A 22,745-nucleotide genomic window follows, 5' to 3' on the forward strand; every position below is an offset into this window, starting at 1 on the left:
CTCCCATTGGCCTGGAGCAGCGAACTGCAGCCAGTGGGAGCCGTGATTGGCCGGACCTGCGGACGCGGCAGGTAAACAAACTGTCCCGGCCCGCCAGGGGCTTTCCCTACACAAGCGGCATCCCGAGTTTGGGAAACATTGTTCTAATGTCTTCAGCACCAGTTCAAAGCGAGCCACCAGTTCCATTTCCTAGCATAGAGAGGTGTAACAAACCCTTCACTCTGTACATGCCACTTCTGTTCCGTTTTAACAGCTGTTCTGGGTTTTTTATTTTGGTCTGTAGAAAGCATGTTCAGTTTTACACTAGCCATAGTAAAAAACCCACTCCAGCTTACTATAGGAAATGCTGGTATAAGTTGCAGTGAGGTTTGAAATGTCCTTTTTCTGGGGGGGGGGGCGCAGGAGGGGAGATAAAAGGGGGCCAGACCCACATCTGGAACCAGACAGAGATGGAGAGCAAGAGAGGAAGAGAGATAAAGGGAAAAGACTGCCAGGAGTAGAATGCGAACGCGTGCCAGCCTGTGTGGGAAGCTGCTGCTGTCATTTGGGAGGTTATTAAGGACATTCGTAGTGCAACACACGCGCCTGGATTCCCATCTGAGCAGCATCAATAAACTTTTTGTTTCATTCTCTTTGGAAGAGGAGCCTTAATTAGGCATGAAGAAATTTATCAAGCAGCAGCCTCCTGGAGCAGGTTGGTCCCAGTGACAGCTGGTGTGATGGCTTCCTGCACATTTCCAAGCAGCAGCAGCAAGAATTTATTAAGATCCACAGCCCCCCCCAGCCCCACCCATTTGACTGAGAAATCCAAACTGCATCCGTCTAATAGCAGCCATTGCAGAGGGGAAGGCAAATGTGAAACTCAGCCGCTCCCGTATCCTCTAACAAAAAGCCAACCTGCTGCATTGGCTTGTCTAGGCTCAGATGCTGGGTTAGTGCTGGGGGGTATTGGGCCAGTTGGCCTAGCCCTTTAGGTAAAGCAGGGATGGTAATGGAGGTTTTCAGTGAGTTTTTCAACTCATTGGCTACCGCTGTCCATTGGAGCTGGCCTGGCAGCTGTTCAGATGTCATGTGAGAGCTGCCTAGAGGGGCAACATACTGAGTAAGGTTTCACAGGATGGAGCTTTAGGGACAAACCTAGTAAAGCCAATGGGCGTCTTTCCAGATGCTTTTGTGCACACAAATAACTTATAACTGGCAGAACCTAAATATGATTGTTGCAGGTGATTATTGTGTAACGCAGAGTCATTGTTTTAAACCACCAAACCTGATCCCACTGACGAGAATGGGGAGATTTGCCATTGAGTAAATACGAGCAGAATTTCACCCCTGGTTTAATGCATTTTGTTTCAAGAGTGAATGGCTGGGGTCCATTCCAGGAGCAGCAGTGTCACTGGGATACTCTGCCTGCGGAGTTGCTTTGTGTACAACTGGCATGTGCTTTGATTCAACCAAACAGCAAGCCCTGGAGCTGTTACATGTGGACCAGGGGGAAAAAAATGCATTTAAAAAAAAAAAAAGCCTCGTTATGTAATGCCCTTGGCTAGACCTCATGAGGCTTTGCAGGTGTTTTAAAATATCTCGCAGGAAGACCTTTAAGTAATAGCCACACCTCCCTTTTAGCAAGGCAAGCAATCACTTTCCCTTCCGAGACCCCCGTCTCTACCGCAAGGAAATCAGGCTGTGTTACTGCCACAGACATGGCACAGGCAAGGGGGCCAGCGATGGTACTGTAGTAGCTTTTTATTTTCTAATCAGTTTAAAAATAAAAATCACACCATTTATTTTATTTCTGAAAAAAGTCATGGTAACAACAATCACTACCTGGCCTCGGGCCACTCGCTAAAGGTAGGGAGCTGAGGTTAAGAATCCGTGGCTTCACCTTTAGCCACCACGGCCTTCTAGCTGGGCATGAATGGCAGAGGAGATGGTCTGTCTTGATTGACCATTCATTACTCAGTTGCGTAATGATCTCATGATCATAAAACAGATTTGGTTTTTGATGTTTCTTTCTTTTTACTCTCTTCCCATCCCTCAAAAAAGACAAGTAATTATATTAAGGTACAAGGTAGGATGTATATTCAGAATATCAAGATGAATTTAAAAATCTGGGCCTAAAAATAAAATAAGAGATATAATTTCCTTGGGTTAGGAAGAAACGTCTCCTACAGGCAGGTTAATCCATAATGGTTACCTGCACCTTAATGTGAATCTGGTCGAACACTAATTAGTAGACTAGACAGTCTTACAGGCATGGCAATTTTTTGTTCATAAACATGACATATAGTTTTATCTTTTAAAAGTTATGGAGGCCGGCACTCAGATTTCAAAGGGACAATGTCAAGTAGTTGAACCCCACAATGTAGGCATGTAGATAACAAAAAAACTAATACAACCAGGAACTCTTTCACAATTAAAGACCACATTCTGTAATGCCATTTGTTGCTGTTGTAGTTTAAATTAAGCCTTCTGTATTCTTTGTAACCCAAACTGCTTTCTGCTGACAAATGAGAGTTAGGAAAGGAAACTGGAATAGAAACAGGAAGTGAAATTGACTAACCAGATCAATCTAGTCTCAGTGACAAACAAACAAACAAAGTAAGTGGAAAGCGAATTTGTTTTTTTAAGAACGACTTCACTCTTTTTACTGTAAGTAGTAATAGTAATGCAGGGAAGGGACTGATTTATTTAAACTATGGGTGAAATTCACCCGTGTGCGGAGGGCCAGCTTGATAGCTATATACAGTACCCACTTAAGTCCTACCTAAGTCTTCAAAATAAAGATTAGCTGGGTCTTAAGTAGTCCACAGGCTCCTGGTGGTTCTCTGCTCAGACATGAACGTCACCTGTATGATTTCATCTTGACAGGATCCTTTTAAACCCTCACTTTTGAGCATTCTACTTAGATGAGACTTAGGCCCATTATTAATTTTGGAGTAGGAAGGAGAAAGGGCTGTTTAACAGGTAGTGATTGGGAACCAGGAGTTACAATGTGCTTATGGTTTTCATGAGCTCTAGCAGATGCTGGGTCCCTTTGACTCGGGCACAGTGTAAGACTGAGCACTGACTGCACTGGTTTGCAGCAGCCCGCCTGTTACGTTCCAGTGTTTTCGCTTTTTCTATTAGTTCTGTAGGAGAGGAATTAAAAACCATAAACACAGCGTCCTTCTGAGAGCGTCAGCCCAGTCTGATCTTCACTAGCCCCTGTGTTGTCTCCTGCTCCCGGAACTCGTTTGACAGCCAACCTCATTCAAATCAGCCTGCCTTTGAGAGCCCCCTCCGGTGTCTCCTGGAGTCACAGTCACTAGGGTGAGTCTCATACTGCATCTCAAGGGCTCTGTCCAGAGTCCAGTGGCCTTTCCAAACAGGCTGCTCTGATTGTGGCGTTCTTCTCACCAAACCACGTGGGATAGATCTCAACTGGTGACCATCTGGACGATGTCGTGTGCCATTCATCGGGAGGCAGTAAGGTAGCTCTGCTGCGGAGAAGGGACCACGGTGCTCTGCTGCGTGTCTCAGTTCTTGTCCAGTCACTCAGGCAACCTCTCAGCTGTTTAGCCACAAACAAAGGCTCCCTCCCCACTCCCCCCACAACCCCATTATTAGCACTAAGCCAAGAATACTGGGAAGTGCCAGCACCTGGATTCTTGGCCAAACAGACCCTAACTACCCACCTTGGACCAGTCACACACATGGCCTAACATTTACCCATCACCCTCAAGTACTCTGAAAAACCAAGGTGACCTTCAAGCATTTTTGACGTTGTAGAACTAACTTCTTTCTGAGCCTAACCAGCCCCAGGCAAAGCCTCGAGCACGGGCAGCAGCTTCAGACTCTCCTGTAACTTGTCTGTCACCAAACACCAAACAGTTATAATACTCAGGTCAATATATATAGGCACCACGTATATATATTTTTGTCACTGTTCTGCACGTTAACAAAGAAAACCAACCCCACTAGCCACTGCTCAACCTTTTCTCCCGCTCACCCTTTCTCCCGTGGTGTGTAGCCTGCAGGAACGTGAGCCACAGACGCCTGTCTTACGTGGCCCCACCGCACTCTCCGACAGTCAGTTTCAAGGCTCCTTGCTGGTGCAGCGTCTTTAGGGCTTTGAACTCCAAGGGCATGGTGTGAGGGCTGGCCTGGGAGGTGTAGCCGTACTTCAGTCTGTCATAGTAGTGGTATTTGACGGGGTTCTGGTTCTGATCCCGGGGAAAAGGCCAGAAGCCATAGAGATAGATCCTGTTGCAGAAGCGCGTGGCCAGGGTGTACATGAGCAGGCCAGTGGTTGGTCGTTTTATGTGCACTTTGTTTGTTAGCCAGTACCTGGAAAGGGAAAGAAAACCAAATCCTGTTATTCAAGCCATAGCAAGACTCACTGTGCGCAGCCTACATGTCACATACTCTCCCCTTCCCTTCCTCTGCCCAAGCTACATCAAAGACAGATTCAATAGTGAGAGATGGCTGATTGATGTAGCAGTTCTGCTGGCCAAGAAATAACTACTGCTGGGTTCGCTTCATGACTGAGCAGCTGTCTCTCTGTCTAGGAATTTACAACACACTTGTCACTGTGGTGTCTGAATGCTTTACCTCTCTTCAATCCCTTACAAAAAAAAATCTCCTACAGTAGTGGCCCACAGTATTTCAGTCCATAATCATCTTCCTTACAACAGAGAAGACCAATACTATAGACAGGTCAAGTAGTCTCTGTCAACCTCTCGAAACACACACTCACATGTAGATTATATAGGCAGCCCATTGTTATCACTGATGCATGATGTCTTGACTCTCTAGCAACTGTAATGGGGTTTTGAACATTTTTGACTTTGAATAAGGGGTTGCCGAGGTGAAGAGCTGGAGAAACACTGAACTGTAGACTATTAAAGCCAGCACTCACCTCTGTGGTCCCTTGTCAGAACATACCACAGCATTTTGGAGTAACCGTGCATAGAGCAGGAGCGTGCACTAGTGTTACAGCAGTGCTTTGGGGCCAGCACCGTTGAATACTATATTATTTTTCATGAAGGATGACAGAGAAGATGGGTGGACGTTGCATCCTGTTGCAGTGGGTCAAGATACAACAGAAGCCCTGTTGAAAGTGGTAGCGTTTTGGGCTGTGACTAGAAAATACTGCAGTAATATTGTATTTTCACAATGGATATTGCCTGCTCCTGGAGTTTGACAGCACGGAGCATCTGCCTGCTTTCCTGAGCAGTGAGTACTGTGAAAGGAATGTCATCAAAAGGATGGGGGGGGAGGGGAAATCTCCCCAAGGTGTATCCCTTCCCTACCGAACCACACATGTTCTACAGCTGACATCCCTGGCTGCAGACAGAACTGCCTGTAGTGCCCACAGCTGCTGCTCGCCTGTGATCATGCTTGGCTTGCACGTCCCCAGCCTGTTCAAACACCCGCCATAGGGTATGTTCACTTTAGATGCCCATGGATTATGTGTAATTGGGATTTCGAAGAGCCTAGTTTCAGGCGAGTCCCTCTGCAAGGCTGACGGGGCTTTTGATAGGAGATGCAGAGCAGGGTTTGGCAGCTCTGTGCAGCATTTCTGGGAGGTCACTCAGCATTCTGAACTTCCATTTTGCCCTCTCCGGTCCCGCTCCACAGTGCAGGCCCTTACACTTGCGTGCATTCCCACTGACTTCTGTGGGACTCCTTGCAGGTGTATCCCTGTGCAGGATCTGAGCCTCAACCCTGTAAATGAGCTTTGCGGAGGAGCCATGACCATTTAGCAGCTCAGGTATAAAACCTACTTGTCTGCCTTCTACTAGATGGGGAAAAAATGACACTCCCGAGTGAGCTGGTGAGTAGAATTTTGTAAGTGTAGCTAATATGGAGTAGAACCCTAAGGGCATGCTGGGAAAACAGTCCTGCTTTCCTGTAGGTTAGCGGCGGTGACTGCTGGCTATGGCAAAGCACTCTGCTGCGACCTTTCTGGAAGGAATGCCTTGGTAAGATGGTGCTCCTTGGAATGGTTCATCTGCTCGCCAGACAGCATTTAGAGGGGTGATGCTTCCAGGGTCTGACAGGGAAAGAAACCTGGTGATGGGCATTGTGCGCCTGCCTCTGAATAGCCCTGCTCAGAGGCATTGTCCCCGCAGCTTCGGCCTGGCCCCATATGTTGTAGTAAGAGAAAAGCAAACGTTGCTATTGTAAAGCAGCACAGGGTTATCCTACAGGTGGCCATGAAACAGCTGTGCCTGTGTATTTTACACGGCAGCCCAGAGGGCAGCCATTAGACCGATACAGCCAACGAGAGAAATGGTCTATTATTACAGCCATTTAATACTGAGAAGCCGGGGAAAGTCATTCAGCAGGGAAGTTACTGTAATCCAGTGACACTGGAGATACCCGTAAAGCCAAATTCATCCATTCGCACTGGTGGAGTTACACCAGGGATGAATTTATGCCATAAAGTTTAACAGCCTCAAAATTCCCTCCACTACCGCTGCCGGGCTAGCACTGGCATCTTAATAGTATCTTATACTGTGCCACACCTTGGGCCGTCATACGACCCCACAAAGCAGAATACTGGCTGCATCACAACCTATCAGAGGTATTTTTTTCAGGGGTTGTTTGTTTATAGATACCAAGAAACCTATGAACGGACCACAGCCTTGTTAAAGTTCCACTGCAAAGGATGGGAGGCCCGAAATTATACCCAATGTCCCAGTCATAGGGACAGCTGAACCTTCAAGGGTATGTCTACCCTGCAGTCAGAGATGTGACTGCAATACATGGAGATGTAGCTGAGCTTGCTTTGATCTACGTAGCTCGAATGAAAACAGCAGTGAAGCCATGGCAGCATGGGCTGTCCAAGCCCACCCAGGACCCTGGGTATGTCCTCCAGCAGCTAGTCAGTGCGGCCATGCCTTCACTGCTGTTATCAGGTGAGCTAGCTAGATCCACGCGAGCTCAGGTAAATCGACACATGCGGAAGCCCCACTTCTAACTGCGGTGTAGACAGACTTGATCGGTCTCCACTGCAAAACAAACCCAACGGCAGCACATCTGAGCGCCCAGGTCAACTGACTCGGGTCTGCAGGGCTCGTGCTACTGGGCTAAAATTAGCAGTGTCGATGTTCTCACACAGGCTGGATCCTGGGGTCTAAGACCTTCCCCCTTGCTGGGTTTCGGAGCCTGGGCCCCAGCCCGAGCAGGAACATCTACGCTCTATTTTCAGCCCTATCGCTTGAGCCCCACAAGCTGGAGCTAGTTGACCCCAGGCTCGGAGACTTGCTGCTATGAGGTTCTTTTTGCATTGTGGCTATACCATAAGGCAGTGTTTCCCAAACTTGGGACACCGCTTGTGTAGGGAAAGCCCCTGGCGGGCCGGGCTCCCACTGGCCGCGGTTCGCTGCTCCAGTTCCAATGGGAGCTGCTGGAAGTGGCACGGACCGAGGGACGTACTGGTCGCTGCTTCCAGCAGCTCCCATTGGCCTGGAGTGGCGAACCTCAGCCAGTGGGAGCCGTGATCCGCCGGACCTGTGGATGCGGCAGGTAAACAAACCAGCCCAGCCCGCCAGGGGCTTTCCCTACACAAGCGGTGTCCCAAGTTTGGGAAACACTGACTTAAGGGATTTAGTAATTGGGGCCTTGGGGCAGGAGTACACAGTAGCAGATGGGCATGAGCTCCCCTGCACTTCATCTGCATTTCCTAGAGGGGGAGATCGGACAACCCTGCAGCCAATGGGTGAACGCCTGATGTGTGTGGTTTCTGGTTTGCACTTTTGGGTACCCTGGAAAGGGAGAGCTTTTGATTTGGCTGCTTGATTTGAAATTGCCCAATTGCTAAGAGCACGAGGAAACAGAGGTACTGAAATGGGGAAAAGTCTGAATAATGCTTGACGTTTCATGTCATTTAAAAAAATGTTTTAATGGTAGAAAAAAAAATCAGTGCCAGCAAGAGGAGCAACCCTACAAAAGTTGTTAGTTTTAAACAACTAACCAAAGCATCCAAAGCCCAAGATTTGGTGGTGATGGGGGACTTCAACTATCTGGATAGATGTTGGGAAAATAACACAGCGGGGCACAGACTATCCAACAAATTCTTGGACTGCATTGCAGACAACTTTTTATTTCAGAAGGTTGAAAAAGCTACTTGGGGGAAGCTGTTCTAGACTTGATTTAACAAATAGGGAGGAACTCGTTGAGAATTTGAAAGTAGAAGGCAGCTTGGGTGAAAGTGATCATGAAATCAGAGAGTTTGCAATTCTAAGGAAGGGTAGAAGGGAGAACAGCAAAATAGAGACAATGGATTTCAGGAAGGCAGATTTTGGTGAGCTCAGAGAGCTGATAGGTAAGGTCCCATGGGAATCAAGACTGAGGGGAAAAACAACTGAGGAGAATTCGCAGTTTTTCAAAGGGACACTATTAAGGGCCCAAAAGCAAGCTATTCCGCTGGTTAGGAAAGATAGAAAATGTGGCAAAAGACCACCTTGGCTTAACCACGAGAACTTGCACGATCTAAAAAATAAAAAGGAGTCATATAAAAAATGGAAACTAGGACAGATTACAAAGGATGAATATAGGCAAACAACACAGGAATGCAGGGGCAAGATTAGAAAGGCAAAGGCACAAAATGAGCTCAAACTAGCTACAGGAATAAAGGGAAATAAGAAGACTTTTTATCAATACATTAGAAGCAAGAGGAAGACCAAAGACAGGGTAGGCCCACTGCTTAGTGAAGAGGGAGAAACAGTAACAGGAAACTTGGAAATGGCAGAGATGCTTAATGACTTTTTTGTTTCGGTCTTCACCGAGAAGTCTGAAGGAATGCCTAACATAGTAAATGCTAATGGGAAGGGGGTAGGTTTAGCAGATAAAATAAAAAAAGAACAAGTTAGAAAAGTTAGATGCCTGCAAGTCACCAGGGCCTGATGAAATGCATCCTAGAATACTCAAGGAGCTAATAGAGGAGGTATCTGAGCCTCTAGCTATTATCTTTGGAAAATCATGGGAGACGGGAGAGATTCCAGAAGACTGGAAAAGGGCAAATATAGTGCCCATCTATAAAAAGGGAAATAAAAACAACCCAGGAAACTACAGACCAGCTAGTTTAACTTCTGTGCCAGGGAAGATAATGGAGCAAATAATTAAGGAAATCATCTGCAAACACTTGGAAGGTGGTAAAGTGATAGGGAACAGCCAGCATGGATTTGTAAAGAACAACTCATGTCAAACCAATCTGATAGCTTTCTTTGATAGGATAACGAGTCTTGTGGATAAGGGAGAAGCTGTGGATGTGGTATACCTAGACTTTAGTAAGGCATTTGATACGGTCTCGCATGATATTCTTATCGATAAACTAGGCAAATGCAATTTAGATGGAGCTACTATAAGGTGGGTGCATAACTGGCTGGATAACCATACTCAGAGAGTTTTTATTAATGGTTCCCAATCCTGCTGGAAAGGCATAACGAGTGGGGTTCCGCAGGGGTCTGTTTTGGGACCGGCTCTGTTCAATATCTTCATTAACGACTTAGATATTGGCATAGAAAGTACGCTTATTAAGTTTGCGGATGATACCAAACTGGGAAGGATTGCAACTGCTTTGGAGGACAGGGTCATAATTCAAAATGATCTGGACAAATTGGAGAATTGGTCTGAGTTAAACAGGATGAAGTTTAACAAAGACAAATGCAAAGTGCTCCACTTAGGAAGAAAAAATCAGTTTCACACATATAGAATGGGAAGAGACTGTCTAGGAAGGAGTACGGCAGAAAGGGATCTAGGGGTTATATTGGACCACAAGCTAAATATGAGTCAACAGTGTGATGCTGTTGCAAAAAAAGCAAACATGATTCTGGGGTGTATTAACAGGTGTGTTGTGAGCAAGACACGAGAAGTCATTCTTACGCTCTACTCTGCTCTGGTTAGACCTCAGCTGGAGTATTGTGTCCAGTTCTGGGCACCGCATTTCAAGAAAGATGTGGAAAAATTGGAAAGGGTCCAGAGAAGAGCAACAAGAATGATTAAAGGTCTTGAGAACATGATCTATGAAAGAAGGCTGAAAGAATTGGGTTTGTTTAGTTTGGAAAAGAGAAGACTGAGAGGGGACATGATAGCAGTTTTCAGGTATCTAAAAGGGTGTCATAAGGAAGAGGGAGAAAACTTGTTCACCTTAGCCTCTAAGGATAGAACAAGAAGCAATGGGCTTAAACTGCAGCAAGGGAGGTCTAGGTTGGACATTAGGAAAAAGTTCCTAACTGTCAGGGTGGTTAAACACTGGAATAAATTGCCTAGGGAGGTTGTGGAATCTCCATCTCTTGGAGATATTTAAGAGTAGGTTAGATAAATGTATATCAGGGATGATCTAGACAGTATTTGGTCCTGCCATGCGGGCAGGGGACTGGACTCGATGACCTCTCGAGGTCCCTTCCAGTCCTAGAATCTATGAATCTATGAAAAACAATGTCCGGGGATCTGCTGGTGCCGGGAGGCAGAGATGCCTGCTGCCTTAGTGCTAAAGAGTTGGGATGAGGTGGGAGGGAGGCTCCAACTCTGGGCCCTTCTGGAGACAGAGAAGAAGATGGATGTGCTGAAAGGAACAAGCTCAAGGACTGTAAAGCACTCAAGCTACGACGCCGGCTGGACTATGGTGAATGCATCTCGTCCTACTTTGCGGGCACCGAGAACTCCTCCGGTGATGTCTGGAAAGGACACAGGGGCACTGTTTAATGAACAGCTTGTAACAGCAGCCGCATGAGTTATGCAGGAACAAATCATTCTCTTATCTCTTTCGCTGCTCTGGTCAATTTAGACAGCATCCACATTGCCGGTGAATGTGCTGTTCCCAATACGGGAGAACAGCTGGGGACGGAAACAAACACTAATTAATTCTGCAAACCCAAATGAGGTTGTCTGGGCGCACATGGGATGCTGTGTCAATAGTACACCTTTAATATGCGAGGTCCGGGATTTTAATTAGGAGGCGAGGTAATCTTGAGGAAGGCAGTAATTATTTTTCAAATTGGCTACTCCAATCACCATAACTATTAAGTGTAATGTTTTATGGAAGCAGACAGCAATTAAAGGAGACAGTTAAGAGCAAAGTCTGCAACTTGAGACCTCCCTTCCCTGAGCTATGCTGGCAGCCTGGACTTTCTTCAGAAGGTAGCCGTATGGCATTTATGTAAATAAATCGTCAGAGGCTGAAGCAGTCACATAGAGACGGGCTGACGTCTAGGTGGGCCTGGGTGAGTAATAGAAACTGTAATGCCATCAGGCAAAAGCTGCCTGAAACAATTCTTGTACAGGATCCACAATAGTTACTGATGAAAAACCCTGTTAGATCATCATGTCTGTCCTGTAAGGACAGGATGCAGCCCCTTATGGCGGATCTGTTCACTATTAAACGGATACTTGATTGTAATAAAAAAGGCAATAGCTTCAAGAAATAAAGCCCCAGAAGTCTTGTGCTGTAGGGAGTGATGTTGGTTGAGACCAATTGTTCCTGTGTGGCATTGCTAGAGGGACTATCTTTTGTAGGCGACTTAAAACAGAGATCCTGAGCCCTGTGGTCACTGGTAGGTCCCATGGCACTGGTTTTCCCCCCAAAGTAGACCAAATATAACTGCCCCAGTTAGAAGCTAACCAGGACACTGGGCTGATGTCAATTTCCAATTCAATTTCCAGTGGCTGCAGTATTCCTTTTCACCATGTCTCCTAAAATGTTGCATAGCATTACTGTGTGCTGTTCAACTATTGGTATGTTCCACTCCAGAAGTGATTGTATCCCAACCCTGGAGGAAGTGATCTCTGTGCAGTGCCTCTGTATTGTAAAGTAAGTCCTGTGAGCTTCCAGGATGGAAAACACTCTGTCACTCTCCTTCGTGAAACTGTAGCCTCCACTGAGGATGGTGGCGGTTCCTCCACCCTGCACATCAATAGGATTCACAAGTTTCCCTTACACTCATCTCTGCTTAGCATCACTCTGCATAAAGCCTGTCCGTAATTTGTGTGGAAAAGTTCCGCACAGCCAGACAACACTGTGGGACTGCAAGCTGTTTGTTTCAATAACAGAGAGAGCTGATTTGCAGCTAAACATCACGTCGGATCCCCATGCTGATGGGTCCTACAAAGGCCTGGGTTGGATTGCGTGTATCCTTTCAGGTGAACAGAAAAATCCTGTGATAGGCGAATGCCACTGGAGCGAGTATAAGAAACTCAGGTCAGCCAAGAAATCAGGTTATAGGAGCGACCGCTGCCGTTTTTCAGTGATGAAAGTCACAATAAATAAATAAATAAATAAATAAATGTAACCCGAGGTCTTTTAAAACCAACTTATTCATAAAAGTGAGATTAAAAAAAAAAATCAAACACATTCTTCTGGAGAAGCTGGTCCCTGACTGGCAGAAACTTTCTATAGGTGTGCCCTATATACACCAGTCAGATCAGTGGGTCAAATTCTATTCTCAGTTACATTGGTATAAACCTGGAGTAAATCTACTGCAGTGACTCCAGATTGATGTTGGTGTAGCTGAGAACAGAATCTGGCCCATTATCTGCCTAGAACGCTGTGGCTGCTATTATACATAATCAGAATGCACCTCAAATATAGAAGCAACCATCCTTCCACCAAGCTATCATCTGGCAGACCTATTCCGTCTGTCAATCTAGGTTCTTAATCTACCACCCTTAACTGTGTAATAACTGAACGCCACATAAAACAATCAAACTTGCATTAGTCACTAGAAATGGGACCAGATCCCCTTAACGCCCCTTTAACTTTGGCAGGAATTTGGTTTCCAAAGCTGGATCAGGATCTGAATTTTACAGTTGGCCCTAACTGTCTAACAAGCCAGATCAAACCCCCCCACGGTGCAGAGGTTGGAATCCACAACCGCATTCAAAGTGTGTGGCTTAGGCCCATCTCAGACACAAAATCAAGTTGAGGAGAGAGAAGCCATCACACAGCGTCTCTCGCCTTGAAAGTAAACAGCTGGGCATTTACTGTACGTAGAAGCTGTTACGTGCCATTCAGCCGCTCTCTCTTCATTCAGAATTCAGATCCTTCCTTACAACTCACTCCTTGTGGGTCTAACTCCTCCTTTGAAACTCACCTCAGTCCTTTGCAGTGACAACTGTGTACATTTCACAACATAAAGAGGAGAGCGAGGGAAAGTGACTCTCAAGAGAGCTCTACGCCTGCCTGCCTTTCCCTCGCACTCCACGTGCAGAGACATCCCCCTCCTATGACTTTCCTTTGCCTCTCCACTCCCCCACCCCGTCTGCTTCTTTTGTCATGTCTTGGCTTTAACTTCATCTTGTAAGCTGGGACCTCATCTATAAAGCCCCAGGCTACAGGTGGGACAGTGCAAACCCGAGGCCCCACTTCAATCCCACTTTACGACTTATTTCGAGAACATCAGTGGTGCACAGACTTTGCGTAGGTGCACCCCCTGTGCACAGGGATGAATGTCACTCATCATTATTATTAATTACTATTTGTGTGGCTGTAGTGCTGAGCAGACCCAGCCATGGGCCAGGCCCCCTTTGGTGCTAAGTCTGTACAAAAAGCAGAACACAAGGAGGGTCCCTGCCTCAGAGAGCTCACATGAATCGTACTCATTATTCTGATGCTGGACCTAAAAGGAGATCCCGTCCAGTAGGTTCGGGCTAATATTGATCTATCTATTTTTTAACAGAGGGTGTTAATAAAAAGCCAATAAAATTAGAAATGGTCCAGCACCTGGAGACCATGGTGATGGGTATAGTGACAATGCCAGAATAGACAATGAAATGTGTCCATCAACTTTCTATAAAAATAGTTACTCAAACCTCCACATACACAGCCAGTTAAATTCCACCACGCTGTTCTTTTCTCCTGCCTCCCGCAAATGTACATCTCTAACACAAGCTGCTTGGCAATGAGATTACAGGGCTCTTAGGAGCCACTCACAGCTGACTCGTCAGGTGGCTGGCTTGTTTTCCAGCCTGCGAGAGAACCTCTCAATTCTGCACGCCCCTTGCCAGCTTGATCAGGGGGCGTTTTACAGAATCACTCAGAAGTGCTTGTGCATTCCAGGAACCTCATGGCCCCAGGTCTGCCCAGGAGTGCTGGCTGCAGGTGTGATGAAGGATTGAGCCCCATGTTTCTAGGTGGGGCTATTCTTATTGCTAGGTAGAAATACCATTTCAGAACTGCGATAGTCTCCTCCTCCCCTTCCCTGCTCCCCCATGTCAAGATGTTCATGCTCCTTTGGCCTCCTGCCTTAGAACCCCATCCAAACCCTGGGGATGCGCAGCTTGTCATGTCTGACTGCATAAAGACGCCCCCTTTGCCTGCTCCACAAATCATCTGGAATTTCCGAGACCCTGCTCCACAGCACGGCCCTCAGGGTGCCCATTTCAAGCACATTCCTAGCCAGAGGAGTGATGTTTCGGCTGCCATCGGGGAGGACGATAATAACCAGTATTTTACATTTACAACAGTGCCTTTCCTTCCAAAGGATTCCAAAGTGCTTTCTGCATGACCGGGCGAGATCTTGTTCCAGCCACCACTGGAATGCAGCCTTCTCTGGGTGGAAGACAGAAGCTGGTTAGCGGGGCACAGGGGGTGAGGAACTATAATGTATCTGGTGGAACCGGAGGAGGAATTTATTTACCATCGCTGGAATGTGCCTAAGACACAACTTTCTCTCTCCAAAGAGTGCTATGGAATCTTTAGTAACTCCAAACGTCAGGGCTGCGTGGCTGGCAGACAGTCCACAGCTCCTTCTCCCCTGCCCTATCTTGGTGACATTCAGCTCAAGCTGGCTCCAAGCTCACAAGTCCCAAGATGTTTTACCCTCACAGCCAGTTCTGAACATTCCTCAGGAACGGTCACTGCATCCCTGCTATCCTGTGCAGACCCCGGCCCTGCGAAGGTTCAATAACAAGCGCAGTCTCAGCCGTGCTCCTGGGCTAGCGCAGCGATTGTGGTCCCACTGGAAATTCACCCGCCAGCTGCTCTCCAGCTTCTTTCCAAGCCAGCTAATGGCTAACCCTCCGAAGTGCCTGTATCTAGCCCTGTGTCCCTGAGGGTGACCTGGAGTCAGGATTGCAATGATGCAGCATTAGTCATTCATTAGCTCTCAGTCTGCAGGCTTGTTCTCCTGCTACTGGGCTGATAGGTACGAGAGCCAGAGTGAGAGGGCAGGTCAGTCTGTTGCCTTCATAGCTGCAGGGCTGATCCTCTTGGTGGGGTCGAGCTGACTCTGTGGCTGTAATTGAATTAGCTCTGTTCAGAACCAGCTGCCAGCTCTCCTCGTCCCCTCTCGTCCCTGCCATGCTCATTACAGACGTGACTAGTCTCGGGAAGAGCCAGCGATTCTGCCCTTGTGCTGCTCACTTCAATGGCTGCGTCTCCTGGCCCCTGAAGCCTTTAAGTAGCCCAGTGGCTCTGCTGTAGCTCTGACCAGTCATGCCACTGAGCCTGCCTGAAACTGGAAGGGGAGAAAAGACTGCCTTGAGTTTAATGGCAGCCCAGAGCCTCAGTGAATGGGAGGCCAATGTGGTACTTAGGATCTGCAGTCTATGCCCGGTCAATATATATCCAGCTTCCCTTTGCAAGGCTCCTGTGCACCAATGCTCTGGCCTTCTTGGGCACCCATCCTAGCACCGGGCAGTATACCAGCGCCATGGCCTTACTGGGCACCCATCCTAGCACCAGGCAGCGCACCAGCGCCATGGCCTTTCTGGGCACCCGTCCTAGCACCAGGCAGCGCACCAGCGCCATGGCCTTTCTGGGCACCCGTCCTAGCACCAGGGAGTGCACCAGCGCCAGGGCCTTACTGGGCACCCGTCCTAGCACTGGGCAGTATACCAGCGCCAGGGCCTTACTGGGCACCCGTCCTAGCACCGGGCAGTATACCAGCGCCATGGCCTTACTGGGCATCCATCCTAGCACCGGGCAGTGCACCAGTGCCATGGCCTTACTGGGCACCCATCCTAGCACTGGGCAGTGCATCTGCCTCCTGATTTGACTGGTACTGTCTGGCTGGGCACCCGCGGTCACAGGAAGCATTGTCAGAAGGCTGAGAGAAGGACATCCCTTCCTAGCGTCCTGGTGTGGTTCCCCCTTGCCAGCAGATCCCACCAGATTCCTTACACTGTCACTTTCTGTATCCTGAATAGTCACCAAGATCTACTGGCAGGGAACTCGATCCCAGAGCAAGGGAGCATGCACAGAAAGAGGCCCTGGGAACGCATCCCCAATTGCACCGAGAGACGCCACCTAGGGGCTGCCCGAAGCACTTCTTAGCCTGGCACTTCCAAGGCCCCAGGGTTCTAGGGCGTTTACGCTTTGTGGCTCCTCCATCCCCTCGTTCACTTAGGATCGCCAGCGCCTCTTCTCTAGCAGCTGCACCGTGCAGGCCGAATGCGGCTCCTCTTGCCAGCCTTGCATCTGGTTTATTTCGGGAGACACACGGGAGAGCACAATATCCATCAGCTCCCTGTCAAGCCCTGACAGGCCTCCATTTGGCTTGCTCTGTGTGCCGGAGACCTCCAGCCCGGCTTGATGGGTTGCTGCTGCAAGGAGCCGTCCTGCAGGGCCAGGCCAACCAGCGAACGAGCTGCAGCATCAGTAGGCGAGATCCATTATCAGACTGGCCCATGGCGCTCCTCCTTCGCCCTGCTCTCCTCCCAGCAAGAGACACCACGAGGCCCTTGCCAATATTTCACGCAGCATCTCCTGTGGGGAGTTTCTGGCACAGGGACGCGCTGCAATCATAGGATTAGCAGCCTGTTGATTTAAAGGGCTTATTACAGGAGCTTAATTTTATTTTGACAGATGAAAGTAAGTCAATTACAGCTGGAAATAGCTCAAGGTTTGGGTTATATTTTGTGCCTCCTGTGGGATCCTTCCCCCCCTTCCTTGGATAGTGACTGTCCTGCCTGAGAATCCTTTGAGCCCAAGGAAACCACCGCCCTGCCAAGCGAAAGCAGGAATTCGTTTTGATCCCAATTTGTGGTTCATCCAGACAGCAGGATCCTCCTCTCCCTGTTGTCGGGCCAAAGGGCCCCATGGAGGCTGCTGTCTGCTCAGGTGGCAGTGCTCTGAGTCACATACCTGTGCAAACGTGCGCTCAATAGTCCTTTGGGTTTGTTTCTGCTGAAAACCAGCCCCTGCTCCCTTCCTGCACACGCCGGCCCTCAGGTGTGTTCCCAGGAGCTGCCCTGAGTGCACACTCAGTGCTGACTGTTCTGCGCCCCCAGGCTGGGATAAGGCTCTACGAAGCGCAGATCAACGGATCAAACGTACGGAAACGGACAACACCACTCTGGGAGGAAAAACAACGCTGGTGGGGGAGGCAAAGCCACAAAGCGGCGGTGGGAGGGGAGTGCACGTGCAGACACGTGGGTGCACAAATTCACATCCCAGGAGAGGGAGGTACGGGGGAAAAAACATCTGGAAGGAAGGGGCTGCTGCTGACTCCCCTTCAGAGAGCAAAGCTTGGATCACCTCTAATAGTCCACACTGACGGATCCTGGCCCAGCTGCCCAGTACTCTGTGGAGTCTCCTTTTCTCCCTCTTTGGTTTACATGGAAGCATCACTCCTGCATTAATAAACCCCTTTGTCTTGGTGCCTAAACTGCTGCTCATCTGACCTGAACTACACATACATCTCACAGCTAACTCCCACTCACCTGAGGCTTCACTGACAAAGCAGGTGACAACTTCTCCTCTATTCCATCCATCCATCCATCCATCCATCATGAATCTAATCTATTCACCTGGCACATAGCACCGGAGCACCTTGTACAAACGACGCGACTAACCACCTCTGCCTTCTCTTTGGCTCTCTCTGCCAGAGCAGTAGGGCCAGCGCCAAGTCCACACCACAGTGCTGCATTTCATAGCCGAGCCCACGTCTGAGCACCCCATCCCAGCCTGCAGGACAATTACCAATTCCTCAGCGTTTCCACAACCTGATGATGTTGCATCTCCATGCAGTGTTGCAATGGTAGATGAGGACAGTCCTCAGCTGTTACGTCAGCTCCCTCCTGGTTCTGTGAAGAAGAAAGCGTGTTCTAAGGAAGTTCTTGTTTATCTCCTGTGAGCCTGTGATCTCAGGAGGCTTTAGTAGAACCCCTCAGACCTTCAACTTCAGTTTTGGATCTGATGCCATTAAAACAGGGAGCAGAAGAACTTCATCGCATCCTCACCATTACTAAGCCTGAAACGTTTCCAGGGGAAGGGGGACGTAATAGGGAGAGCCAGAAATAAGAAGTCTGTATTGTTAACACTGGGGAGAAGAACCAGATTGACAGTCTGCGAGTCTCTCTATTCACAGAGAAGGTAGACCAGAAGCTCCCCTCGCATTGCTTCACCTAGACTTAACCCCCTGAGACGTGAAAGGAAGTTAAAGCCCATCCAATCCTTGGCCTCTCGCTTGAGACTAGCAATGAAGTTGCCACTCATGGTGATGGGGTTTTATGAGGTGAATGTATATCCACCAAGAAGGGGTTGAAACCACCAAAGTCATTTCACACGGGCTACTCTGGAACAGCCATCAGATGGTAGCAACTTTCCTTCACTCCTGACCCAGGGTAGACTGGAATCAATGAAAGGCTTTGTAGCCCATTCCCAATCTCCTGATCCAACTAGCTCTGTGAGGACCATGCCTGTGACCGAGACAGAAGAATAGGGAAGGAGCAAGAAGATTAATCACTAACTAAGCTGACCACAGCACAAATTCCTCACAGGGAAACAACAAATACGCCAGTCAAACTGTAGGTCTGAAAGTTACACTGATTGGAAATCCAGGCCTAGAGTCAACAAAGCATTCACAGTCTGAGGGACCAGGGACATGGGTGTAAGGTTTGCTATCACCCCAAATCCCAGGGCAATAAACAAACACTTCCTGCGATGGGACCAGAGCTTGCAAATGATCTAAAGCAGGGGTCGGCAATCTTTGGTCTATGGACCATCCATTGCACACCGATCCCTTCCTGGTGGTCTGCAGAATGAAACACAGAGAGACTTGTAGTGGGTTTGGCTCAAGTCAGCTCCAGCACAAAGCATAGCACTCTCACTCGAGAGGTTCATGAGATACCAGCTACTAAAAAATATCAGGAACACACTGCTTTGTTGGGCCTGCAGCACATACGTGTCCAATTGCTGAAAACCAGTAATAGATCAGCCAGAAAAAGCCACAGGTCCCCATAACCCATCCGTGTCATTGAGACGCGACAGTCTCGGCCCAGCAAGAGGGCCGGGGGCCAAGCAGGAATTCTCACCCTCGGACGGCGTGCAGCAGGCGCAGCGAGGGGTAGGCAGTGCGGACGTTGATGCGGTGCTTGAGGATGAGCTCGTTGACCCACTCCACGCGCTCCTTGCCCCCTTTGGCCATGAATGCGGGGATCCAGAGGATGCTGCCGTTGAGACTGTGGAAGCGCTGCAGCAGCTTCTCCCGCCAGGTCTCGTTCACAAGGTCCTCGAAGGCACGCTGGATGACAGAAGGATTCATAGTCACAAGGTCTGTCTTCGTCCCCACGTCCCAGGCATAGTCCTGAACAGGGGCCAGATTACACCTGCAACACAGGAGAGAGCGTCACAGTGTGCTCCAGGGAAGGGGAAGGACAAAGGTTAGTCGGTGAGTGCTAGCACTGGGGAAAGGCGCCTGATTGCCAGTCCTGGGGTTGCACAGGTACAGCACAGGCAGCGTCAGGGCAAGCTTCCTCGCAACCCCCCGTGGCAGTGTGCTGCGATCCTGCCCTGGAAGGATGAGAGCGGAGCTCATTCTCCAGGGCTCAGTCAGTCTTTGCCCTCTCCTCGCAGAGACCACCACCAAAGGGGCCAAACAGTGCCCCAGGAGAGTGGTGGTGACGAAACAGCCTGGGGTGGTGGCTGAGCACAGTTCTAGGGACCAGGAATGCCTCACTTTGATTCCTGCCTCTGCCACTGACTTCCTGTGTGACCCGGGGCAAATCCCGTAGATGGTGTCCCCTGCCTGAACATAGGGATAGCAACCCCAGAGGGCTGTTGTGAGGATTGGTTGGTGTTTTATAAAGAGCAGGGGAGCATTACTGTGATGAGGGCACCTACCTATTGGTGGAGTCTGTTCAGCGATCGACATGAAATGCCTTTCAGTCACTACAGCCCCAGGTCAGACTCATGGCAGATACTCTGAGGAAAGACCTTCTGCATCCCGTTACCAATTCCCTAGAACATGACCTATGAAGAGCCTGCTAGGAATATCAGTGACTAACTAATGACCCCTGGGCATCTGGCTATGTTGCTAATGTGGCTTCAGAGCTCAGAGTATTGGAAGGTTATAGTAGCCATTCAGGTCAAGGCGACGGTTTTAATACAGAAAAACCTATGGGGAGAGCAAACTCAGAAAGCGTGTGTGTACCAGGCAAGAACGTGGGGAATGTGTGTGCCTGTGCATGTCTGCATCTGTGTGCACAGGTCTACATATGCACGCATGTTTGCACAGCTGGGTGAATGGCTACATCTCTGCATATACAGGCCTACATTGGCTTCTGAATGTGCTAACGTGTGTGTGTGTCTGTCAGTTTGCATGCGTGTCTCTGTGTGGATGTTCATAAATGTCCCAGGGCATGAATTTTTGGTGCATATGTGTGCTTATACCGACATGTATCTGTTCATGTGCACAGCTAACAAACACAAGGTAACAAAATACCTATGTTTACTGCTATGACAAATTTGAATTGAAGTGATTTTTCCAGAGCAGGGAAACCCTCTCTGCAATAGAGGTCTTGTGTGTCTCATTGCATCAGTATCGCAACAGCCAATTCGGAATGTCAAGTGGTGTGAGGGGCACAGAGTCCACTGTTACCTCTGAGGATGGTACGTGCACCAGGAGACACAGGAGACTCACAAAGCCAGCAGCTCACAGGAGCAGCACCTACCACTGGGAGGAGAGAACAGCTGGTTGTGTAGCCTCAGGAAAGCCACAGTGGCCGAGGAGCAGAGTGGGCCAACGCTGGCTTGTTCCAGTGAGCCCTCCTGCTGGAACTGAACCTGACCGAAAACACAGGGGGCACCAGGGGGCTGTGCATGCTTGTGAGTGTGTGCACGGAGACACCCATCTCTCGTGACTCGGCAAGGCACTCCAAGGAACGTACAGCACCGGAGCATGCAGAGAGCTGCTCTAACTGGAAGGGCTAGTGATATCCTGTGAGTGTTTCCGTCTCGCCCAGAATGACAGTGTGACACCTGCGGTCCTTAATTCCAATCTGGCTGGAGTAATATTATCCCGAGTCCCTTCTCCCCCTCCCGGCGACTGTGTGCTAAACAGCAGAGCCCCCGGCACCAGCAATGATCGTGATACCAGCAGGAGGTGGAGGCCCGGGAGATCAGTGATTGGTGGGCTCCAGAGGGCCAGGCTGCTTAGGGGCTCTGACCTTGAGAAACCTTTGTGCAATGTAAGAAAGGGCGCACGCACTTGCACACATACACACACACACGCATGTGCACACACAAAAGGAATTCACTCCTGCTGCTCTGGAAACTCCTCGCACTCACCCTGTCTGTGATTCCAGCCCACGTGCGAGGGCAAGGAAAGCCGTGCGGCACTGAGACTGAGGGCTGCATTTGCCTCGAGCTGGGACAAGATCACCCCCTTTCCCTGTTGCTCCTGATGGTGGAATCCAAGTCACTTATTTCTGTCATTTTGAGTGCTGGACAGATGACTCTACTGACCCATTACTATGCACCAGAGCCTGGTGCTGGCAGAATGGAGCGTGTGAACAGCTGATGTGGCCTCTCAGGGCCCTGAAGGTTGCTATGCTTCTGGCAATGTGCCGAAAACCCCAGATCACCCCCACGCTGCCTATCACATGCAGAGGAGGAGAAAGCCTTTGGTGCATTGATTGATCACAGGATGACTATGAGCCGTCAATGTGATGCGGCTGCGAAAAGGGCTAATGCGGTCCTAGGATGTAGCAGGCGAGGTACTTCCAGTAGAGACAGGGAAGTGTTAGTACCATTATCCAAGGCATTGGTGGGACCTCATCTGGAGTACTGTGTGCTGTTCTAGTCTATGTTGAATTCAAAGAAAGATGAATTCAAACAGGTACAGAGAAGGGCTATTAGGATGATCTGAGGAATTGGAAACCTACCTTCTGAAAGGAGACTCAACGAGCTTGGCTCGTTTAGCGTAACCAAAAGAAGGGGAGATATGATTGCTCTCTATAAATACATCAGAGGGATAAATACATGGGAGGGAGAGGAGTTATTTAAGTTAAGTGCCAATGTGGACACAAGAACAAATACATATAAACTGGCCATCAACAAGTTTAGGCTTGAAATTAGGTGAAGGTTTGTAACCATCAGAGGAGTGAAGTTCTGGAACAGCCTTCCAAGGGGAGCGGAGGGGGTGAAAAACCTAACTGGCTTCAAGACTGAGCTTGATAAATTCATAGAGAGGCTGGAATGATGGGACTGCCTACAATGGCATGTGGCCCATCAACAACTACCAGTGCAAAAATCCCCAACGGCTCGAGATGGAACACTAGATGGGGAGGGCTCTGAGTTACTACAGAGAATTCTTTCCCAGGTATCTGCCTGGTGGGTCTTACCCATGTGCTCACCGTCTAACTGATCGCCAGATTTGGGGTCGGGGAAGGAATTTTCCTGTGGCTCAGATTGGCAGAAACCCTGGGTTTTTATTGCCTTCCTCTGCAGCCTGGGGCTTGGGTCACCTGCAGTTTAAACTAGTGTAAGTGGTGGATTCTCTGTAACTTACGGTCTTTAAACCATGATTTGAGGACTTCAG

General features: G+C 48.9%; 1 protein-coding gene across 1 annotated transcript in view; it reads right to left on the bottom strand.

The window, feature by feature from the left end:
- Positions 1 to 1,817: 1,817 nt before the first annotated feature.
- Positions 1,818 to 22,745, bottom strand: part of ST8SIA2 (ST8 alpha-N-acetyl-neuraminide alpha-2,8-sialyltransferase 2) — a 46,745-nt gene continuing 25,817 nt past the window's right edge. The window contains exons 5-6 of the mRNA XM_054041128.1: positions 19,240 to 19,533; positions 1,818 to 4,326 (exon numbers count right to left, since the gene is read on the bottom strand). Of these exons, the coding sequence (XP_053897103.1) occupies positions 4,041 to 4,326; positions 19,240 to 19,533 (580 nt within the window). The 3' untranslated portion in view covers positions 1,818 to 4,040. The remainder of the gene's footprint in view (positions 4,327 to 19,239; positions 19,534 to 22,745) is intronic.

The sequence above is a fragment of the Malaclemys terrapin genome, chromosome 10, assembly GCF_027887155.1.
Source record: "Malaclemys terrapin pileata isolate rMalTer1 chromosome 10, rMalTer1.hap1, whole genome shotgun sequence".
NCBI classification, from domain to species: domain Eukaryota; kingdom Metazoa; phylum Chordata; order Testudines; family Emydidae; genus Malaclemys; species Malaclemys terrapin.